Source organism: Brassica napus, chromosome A4 (genome assembly GCF_020379485.1).
Source record: "Brassica napus cultivar Da-Ae chromosome A4, Da-Ae, whole genome shotgun sequence".
NCBI classification, from domain to species: Eukaryota; Viridiplantae; Streptophyta; class Magnoliopsida; order Brassicales; family Brassicaceae; genus Brassica; species Brassica napus.
The window spans coordinates 14713256-14722460 of record NC_063437.1 but is presented as its reverse complement, the minus strand read 5'-3'; the positions used below and the strand labels follow the sequence as shown (position 1 = coordinate 14722460).

Here is a 9205-nt window from a genome sequence, read left to right as displayed (position 1 = left end):
AATTACTTATTTCTACTGTCAAACTATTCAGTTTCGAACTGTGTGAACTGGCTTACGTTTCCTTATATCTTAAAATTTCCCGCGCAAAAAAATAGAAAATACTAATTCCACACACAAACACTATAAAATTCGATGAAAATTGAAACATACTAGCAAACCCACCAAAATAATTAAAAATTAACACTTCCAAATACCAAAAAACTTGCTATTTCTAGAACTTAAAAGTACCAAAAATTATAAAATTACTTTAATTAAACATATTATCCGCGCGTAGCACGGACCCCGGCTCTAGTTGAGTTAATAACGTCAAAAAATCAGTTACATAATCTTCATTTCCTTTCCAAAATTGGTCAGATTGGCAAATTAACCCATGAATTAATGTATATTTTTCTGAACAACAATGTATTATTAATGTATATAATATGTTGTTTTTCTCCGTAAGATCCAACAAACAAAATTATGCATCTTGGAGAGACCTAATATTTTGGCTGATTAATTATTTTCCCGGTCATTTTTCATCGACTTTGCCTCCAATTTTATTTGTGGCGTTTCTTCAACTCCTCGAGCTCTTCCTCAATCGCCATCTCTCTCTCTCTCTGAACAAACTGAATCTGTAAGTACTCTTCCTCCCCTCTTGCTTCGATTTACTCGACTAAAAAAAGAAACCCCCCTTTGTATAATTCAACTTCCTCATTTCATACTCTCGCAAAATTAGGGTTTTCGAGTTTCATCCATCGCTTGACATAATACTAATCTCTCCCGGGGGTTTGCTCCAATTCCAACAGGTGGAAGTAGCTGGTGACCTTATCGCTATGTATATTAAGCTGGTGCGCTTATTCTCTTCCTCTCTAAGTTCACTTGAATTTGCTCTTCGTCACTAACTAATTTCTTCTCGGGTGTTTCGGATTTGGGTTCGCGAAGGTTATAATCGAAGGATTCAAGAGTTACAAAGAGCAAGTCGCTACTGAGATTTTCAGCCCCAAAGTTAATTGCGTTGGTATAATTCACGGATCTCTCCGATTCAAATTTGATTCTCTTGTTCAATTTTTCGTCAAATTATTATGTGTGTTCGTTTTTTGTTTAGTGGATGCAATTAGATAGGCTTAAAACCTTCGTTGAAGTATAATAAAAAATTGTTGCTGAAACTGATTCTTTTTTTTTTTTAATTGCAGTTGGGGCAAATGGTTCTGGGAAAAGCAACTTCTTCCATGGTAATATTCTTCACCCTATTCTTCATCCTTTTTGAACACTTTTTTTTGTATGCGAAAAGAAAGTATCTTTTTTTTTCTTTTCAAACGGCTATTCTATTACTCAAGCTTGAGTTGAGTTGGTAAAAAATTGGCTCTGTTGCCGGGTAAAAAATATCTATAGTTTTCAGTTATCAGTGACATATTATTGGTATTATATGCAGCAATTCGTTTCGTGTTGAGTGACATCTTCCAGAATCTGCGGAACGAAGATAGGCACGCACTACTCCATGTATGCTCTCTTGTTTGCTGCTGGCTTCGAAGTTGCTCTGTTTGAGTGCATCTCATGCTATCCTGATAATTTTTCTAACTGTGAGCCTTTTGTTGTTGGGCAGGAAGGTGCTGGTCATCAGGTTGGGTCTGCGTTCGTGGAGATTGTGTTTGATAACTCCGACAACCGTATCCCGGTAATAACACCTTTCCCCTACTACTTGTGACCGGCAGTTTTCTGCTAATAATATGTCAGCTCAAGGCTAGAGAACTCTGTTACTAACTAAGCTTGTGTATAGCATGTTATCGGTTCATTTTATGTGGTCTCGTCATTCACTTAAATTGAAGTCCCATTTAGGTTTTTGTAAAACTGTCATCCTTTTGTTGGCTATTTATAGGGTGTGTTTTTCTTAAGTCATAACTGATCTCTTGTTATGATTTATATATATTATGAAATTTTGTTGTATCAAAACGTACTTGGGTATATCAGCACATCCTCTTTGCCCTGAATGCAGAGTTGGTTCAAGAATGGTACATTTGATTTGTTTTCTGATCTGTGGTTTATGTTTTTCCACTAGGTTGATAAGGAAGAAATTCGCTTGCGCCGAACAATTGGCCTGAAGAAGGATGAGTATTTCCTGGACGGGAAACACATTACGTGCGTACTTGCTTTTTAAGTTTTCACTCTCTTTCCCATTCCCCTATTTAGTGGATGGGAGAAAACTTATATGACAAAACTTGCAGAAAAAATGAAGTTATGAATTTACTGGAGAGTGCTGGATTTTCTCGTTCTAATCCGTACTATGTTGTTCAACAAGGAAAGGTAAGCTCCTGTAAAAGATAATGTTGTAAGATTTGAGAAGATTATGTGGACTACCAAACTTCTATAGCTTACATGTGTTTTTTTGGTACGTTTGTAGATAGCCTCATTGACACTGATGAAAGACCCAGAACGGCTGGATCTGCTAAAAGAGATTGGTGGTACCCGTGTTTATGAGGAGAGGCGCCGGGAGAGCTTAAAGATCATGCAGGATACAGGCAAGTTATCAGTCGGCAGTAGTAGTGGAAACTCTTTAATTTCATCAAAAATCTAACACTTGACTTGTCTCCCAGGGAATAAACGGAAGCAGATCATCCAAGTTGTGCAATACCTGGATGAAAGACTAAGGGAATTGGACGAAGAGAAAGAAGAACTCAGAAAATACCAACAACTTGATAAGCAGAGAAAATCACTGGAATACACCATTTACGACAAAGAGCTTCACGAAACTAGGGAGAAACTGGAACAGGTCAGCTAGTAACATTAGGGATATGTTTTCAGTGTTGTCTTACTAGTTTTGTCCAATGAACTATTGCTGGTCTTTCTGTTGCGCGTGCTACTATAATTTTAGTGACTTGTTGTACTCTTCCAGACTCCAAGCTTCTATGCTCTTCAGTGAGCCAGTTTCGTTTTATTATTTATTACTTCACTCATCACTGGGATTACCATTTCAACATCTGGGCATTTTATTTCATGATCCAGGTAGAAGTTGCAAGAACTAAGGCATCTGAAGAGTCTACAAAAATGTATGATAGAGTTGAGAAGGCCCAGGACGAGTCCAGAAGCTTAGATGAGTCGCTGAAAGGACTGACAAAGGAGCTTCAGACATTGAACAAGGAGAAAGAAACTGTTGAAGCACGAAGAACTGAAGCTATAAAGAAGAAGACAAAACTGGAGCTTGATGAGAATGACTTTAAGGAACGGATTGCCGGAAATATCCAGTCTAAGGTACTCACTCACATTTGTAGTTAAACTTTGGGAGTAAACTGTACATCAGTATGCATTTAAAGTTGTTTTTTTATATATTTATGGATAATGTCCGCTAATGAAGTACTATGCCTTTCAGAATGATGCCCTTGAGCAACTTAGTATGGTGGAAAGAGAAATGCAGGATTCTTTGAAGGAACTAGAGGCGATTAATCCTTTGTATGAAAGTCAAGTTGACAAGGAGAAGCAGACGACAAAAAGGTAGGTCTATATTATGTCAATGCCAAGCGGAAATTGTCTTTGTCCCTACTTAAAATGGGTGGGTTGTATGTTAACTGAGTTCAAATTGGGTAAAGCTTAGGTGTGACTTGTGAGATACTGTGAGTTAAATATGGTGATGCAGATTAGAAATATTTTTTTCCCTTTTATATATAATGAATCCTCTTACATGGACAACTACTGTTTATGGTTTTTTATTACAGAATCATGGAGCTGGAGAAAAAGCTTAGTATTCTTTATCAGAAACAAGGCCGTTCAACTCAGTTTTCAAATAAGGCTGCACGAGACAAATGGCTCCGCAAGGAGATTGAGGATCTTAAGCGTGTTTTAGACTTAAATCTGAATCAAGTGAGTTTACTTTATTACATATAAAAAATGAATCATACTATAATTAATATGATTACAGCCTTTTTACGTTTAAAGATGGAAAATTTGCCATATCTTCTATATATCCATGACATTTGAATCTCTATAATCTTTGTACATGGCATCAGTTTCATACGATTGGTGATGTAACATGTTTTTTCTTTTGTAGGAGCAAAAACTTCAGGATGAAATTTTTCGCCTCAATGCTGATTTGACAGAGCGTGATGGACACATCAAGAAATGTGAAGTTGAAATTGGTGAACTGGAATCTCACATTTCTAAGTCCCATGAACAATTTAATATTAAAAAGAGGGAGAGAGATGAAGAACAGAGAAAAAGAAAGTAAGTATTGCTGTCTTTTCCATACCTGTAAATACAGAAGGCAATTTTTTGGTAATATAACATAAGATTTGTTAACACAGGGAAAAATGGGGAGAAGAAAGTGAACTATCTTCTGAACTTGAGAAGTTGAAAACGGAACTTGAAAGGGCAAAGAAAAACCTTGACCATGCCACTCCAGGAGTGAGTGATCGTGCTATTTTTTTGCTATGTATTGCTTTGATGCATGCTCCTTCACCGTATTTAATATTCAAAGTAGTTGATGCATTAGATCCATCCAAGCTCCTTCAGTAATGTGCTGACTTTATATCACTTCTGGTATATAGTAAGTTGCCATTTTCAGTTTTCGTTTCTGGTGACTCAGCTGATTCATTGTCTCAGGATGTTAGGCGAGGGCTGAGCTCTATTAAACGGATTTGCTCTGAGTATAAGATCAATGGAGTTTTTGGCCCACTTGTTGAGTTGGTTGATTGCGAGGAAAAGTTTTTCACTGCAGTTGAAGTCACTGCGGGAAACAGGTATGCAGGAAACTTCCTAATATTTACCTCACAGCTAGAATGTTTACACTGTTCACTTTTGAGCTTTACTTCTTAGTTCTTACCTTATGACGCATTCATTTGTTTCATCTGTTGTTCTCTGCAAGCAGCTTATTTCACGTGGTAGTTGAGAACGATGATATTTCAACCCAGATAATTAAACACCTGAATTCTCGAAAGGGTGGACGGGTAACCTTCATACCTCTGAATCGAGTAAAGGCGCCTCACGTAAATTATCCACAAAGTACTGATGCAATACCACTACTGAGAAGATTGAAGTTCGATTCTAGATTTGCACCTGCATTGGGCCAGGTACCACCTTTGAGCTGAATTATGTGCCTTTCTGCTCTCTGATGGCCCACTTATATATTATTTGCACCTTCGATGGAACAATTTGACTTTTTCGTTTTTTTTACATGGTAATCTCATTATATCTTTACGTGTCTTATGTAGGTTTTTGGTAGAACAGTAGTATGTCGTGACCTGAATGTGGCAACAAGAGTTGCTAAGAACGATGGCTTAGATTGCATAACTCTGGAAGGTTGGAACTGAAAATGCATTTTTATATATTATACTTCCCATTTGACATGTATGTTGTACCTGAACGTTCTGGTGGCCCATGACAGGTGACCAGGTTAGCAGAAAGGGTGGCATGACCGGTGGATTTTATGACCACAGGCGGTCAAAATTGAGATTCATGAATACCATAATACAAAATACAAAGTCGATAAATACGAAGGAGAAGGTGTTGGAGGATGTTAGAAGACAGCTACAAGATATCCTTTCCGTAACTTACTTTGGTTTACTTTGATTGCATTTTCGCTCTCTGATGTACTATATCGTATTGCTCATTGATGTGTGTTGTGTGTTTCTTCTTTTCATTTTCCATGCCAACAGTTCTTCATTCAAAGCATTTTACTTAACTTGTCTCACTGATAGATCAGCAGATCACACAGCTTGTTACTGAGCAGCAGAGGCTTGAAGCAGACTGGACGCATAGCAAACTACAAGTGGAGCAACTGAAGCAAGAGATAGCTAACGCGAATAGGCAGAAACAGGCTATACGTAAAGCCCTTGAAAATAAGGTTTCGTTCTTTAATATATTCCTTTCTTTTATTAGCTTTTTAGCGGTCTTCAGTGCTAAATATATATTTCCTATGCTATGCATACTAAATTTCTTCACTTGTTTTCAGGAGAAATCACTAGATGATATTAGAACACAAATTGAGCAACTAAGGTCTAGCATGGCCATGAAGGAAGCTGAAATGGGAACAGAACTTGTGGATCATCTAACGCCAGAGGAAAGGGAGCAATTGTCACGACTAAACCCCGAAATTAAGGATCTTAAGGAGAAACTCATTGCATATAAGACAGATCGCATTGAGGTAAGAAAATAGTTTGAACGTTTGATTTCTCTTTTGAGTTAATTTATACAGTCTGATTCATGGACGTTTCATTATAAATAGAGGGAGACAAGGAAAGCAGAGTTGGAGACTAACTTATCTACCAACTTAAAGAGGAGAATAAATGAGTTACAGGCTACAATAGCTTCCATCGAGGATGATAGTTTGCCTAGTTCAGCTGGCTTAAAAACACAAGAACTCGATGATGCAAAATTGTTGGTTGAAGAGATCACAAACGAGCTCGAAAGTGAGCCCCAAACTCTCTGATATACGTAGCTATTTGCTTGAATTGTTTTGAGCTGTCTTTTACTATTTGGACTTGTAGACTCACACTACCATTTAATGGTTTTAGGTCTCTGTCGAAGCATTGATGAGAAGACTAAGCAGGTCAAGAAATATAAAGATGAGAAAGCGAAGTTAAAGGTAATAATGTTTTCTGTAAATTAAGAGTATATCACGTTTCCTATAGGTATCTGACAAAGTTTCTTGTTCTCTCAGGCATTGCAAGATGACTGTGATATGACAGTGCAAGATGCAAATAAAAAGTTGGAGGAACTGTTCAGCCTTCGCAACACACTCCTCGCTAAGCAAGAAGAGTATACGAAGAAAATTAGAGGATTGGGTCCATTGTCATCTGACGCTTTTGATACGTATGTTTGCATCCAGTCAAGCCTATTTTTCCCTTTGTTTTTCTCCTACGAGCTCTGACATATGTTTAAGCTATCATATATTATAGGTACAAACGCAAAAATATCAAGGAGCTGCAGAAGATGCTACACCGATGCACTGAACAACTGCAACAATTCAGCCATGTAAACAAGAAAGCGCTTGATCAATATGTTAATTTCACAGAACAACGAGAAGAACTTCAGAAACGGCAAGCAGAGCTTGATGCAGGAGATGAGGTAAATAATGGGAGATTTCATTACTCATTATACGTAGAAAGTAGAGCTTGGCTAAAACACATTTGATGATATTGCAGAAAATTAAAGAACTGATAACAGTTCTGGATCAGAGGAAAGATGAATCTATAGAACGTACTTTCAAAGGGGTTGCACGCAACTTCCGGGAAGTATTCTCCAAGCTTGTGCAAGGTGGGCATGGTCACCTTGTCATGACGAAGAAAAAGGCACGTTTCTGCTTTCCTTGATAACACTTTTTCATCTCCATCTTTTGTTTACTTTAATCTCTTTTTAGTTTTCCACTGTGAAATGGTTAACTAAAATTCATAGTATCATTGAACGAGAGAAATTTAGTTTAATCAACAAGCTAGGTGCAGAGCTTCTAGTGAACCTTAAGTGTGGAAGTATTTGCCTGGTATATCACTGGTGTGTGAACCTTACACCTTTCTTTTGGCTCCAGACAAAACTACCATTATCTTAATTGTTGTCCTGTTGTTTCTTCTGTCATACGTTTTTGTGATCTTATAACTAATCAATTATGTGGACATGAACTTTTTGGGTGCATATACAGGACCACGATCATGATGATGAAGATGATGACGATGATGGAGGTCGCCAGGCTGATGCAGAGGGAAGGGTTGAGAAATACCTTGGCGTAAAAGTGAAGGTACAGAAAGAACGTTGCATACATATATCCCTTTATCTATTTTTCAGGCTGATCTCATTTTGGCATTTTTGTTTTGTAGGTGTCCTTTACTGGTCAAGGAGAGACACAGTCAATGAAACAATTGTCGGGAGGCCAAAAGACCGTCGTTGCTCTCGCATTAATCTTTGCAATCCAGAGATGCGATCCTGCACCATTCTATCTTTTTGATGAGATTGATGCCGCACTCGATCCTCAGTATCGAACTGCTGTGGGCAGTATCCTTTTTCTATCTAATTTTTTACTGCAAACTTTCGTGCTCCCCTCAGTAGCATTATGATTTTCTTAACCTAACAATTTTATCAGACATGATTCGTGGTTTAGCTGATGACAGTGTAAGCACGCAGTTCATTACCACAACTTTCCGTCCCGAGCTTGTGAAGGTTGCGGATAAGATATATGGAGTGTTTCATAAGAACAGAGTGAGTATTGTGCAAGTTATTTCAAAGGATCAGGCGTTGGACTTCATCGAGAAAGATCAGTCCCATGATACTTGATCATCATCACTCACTCAGGTTCATTAACTCCTTCTTCTCAGTACTAATCTGTTTGCAAAAGCTAAATAACTGATAACTGATTTTTTTTAATTTATTGTGGCAGGGAAGTTGGTGCGTTTGCATGTCTTGAGAGAGCTTGTGTCGCACTTGTTTAAAATGGATTTAACATGTTATCGAGGTTTGCTTTTAGGATTATAATATCTCTAATGTGCAGTTCAGGTTTGTATAATTATCTCCAAGTATACCTGAGAAATAACGGTTTCTTTTTATTCTCACGTGTCGACTCTCTTCTTACTTTCTAGTTTCTAGAGTTTGATGGATTAATGGTAATATCTAATTAGTTTATTGGTTTTGAAAGTTTGCTGCTTTGGGTTTTGCTTTTCTCGAGTGCACTTTGGACTAGAAGCTTCAATTTGATGCACAACAATTTCTTTTCGCCTTTTTCGGATGAAAATCCAGCTTCAATTAGGGGCCTTTCAATTAAGCCAAAAACCGAATCTAGTGCATTCGAATAAAATTATTTTAAAGTCATGAAACACCACTATTTCAATTTATATATGAATTAGAATTAATTTTATCAAGGAAATAGAAGCGTTGGGACGGTGTGTAAGGGAATAGACAAAATGAAAGATGAAATGAAAATGTTTTTGTTAACTATACATGGAGTTAGAGAAAATGATATCTTTTAACTAACTCTTTTTGCCAGCCTGTTCATTTTCTAAAAAAGCAAGAGTTCATACATCTTTGACAATTTATTTAGACATGATTCGTTGTTTAGCTGACGATCAGGACATCAGTTCATTACGACAACTTTCCGTCCCGACAATGTGAAAGTTTAGGATAACATATATGGGGTATTTGATAAGAACAGAGTGAGTGTTGATGTTGTGGATGTTATTTATTTCAAAGGACCAGTCGTTACACTTTATGAACAGTCCCATGATACCTGATCTGATGCATCAGGTTAACTGATATT

The 9205-nt window shown here is 37.3% G+C and overlaps 1 protein-coding gene across 2 annotated transcripts; it reads left to right on the top strand.

The window, feature by feature from the left end:
* The first annotated feature begins 445 nt into the window (after positions 1-445).
* LOC106446763 (structural maintenance of chromosomes protein 3) lies at positions 446-8586 on the top strand. 2 transcript variants are annotated; one of them, XM_013888551.3, is made up of 30 exons: positions 446-613; positions 786-827; positions 922-997; positions 1173-1211; positions 1412-1479; positions 1583-1654; positions 2036-2115; positions 2202-2280; positions 2378-2495; positions 2571-2746; positions 2980-3225; positions 3344-3465; positions 3687-3831; positions 4019-4191; positions 4272-4371; positions 4570-4706; positions 4835-5036; positions 5178-5265; positions 5351-5500; positions 5658-5809; positions 5918-6109; positions 6191-6374; positions 6480-6550; positions 6626-6777; positions 6864-7032; positions 7110-7256; positions 7601-7696; positions 7776-7950; positions 8039-8247; positions 8333-8586. In XM_013888551.3, exons 2-29 carry the CDS (start codon positions 813-815, stop codon positions 8227-8229), a joined length of 3615 nt encoding a protein of 1204 aa, XP_013744005.1. In that variant the 5' UTR covers positions 446-613; positions 786-812; the 3' UTR covers positions 8230-8247; positions 8333-8586. The 2 variants fall into 2 exon arrangements, with proteins under 2 accessions (XP_013744005.1, XP_013744006.1); XM_013888552.3 differs by having other exon boundaries at positions 485-613; positions 716-827.
* The last annotated feature ends 619 nt before the right edge of the window (positions 8587-9205 follow it).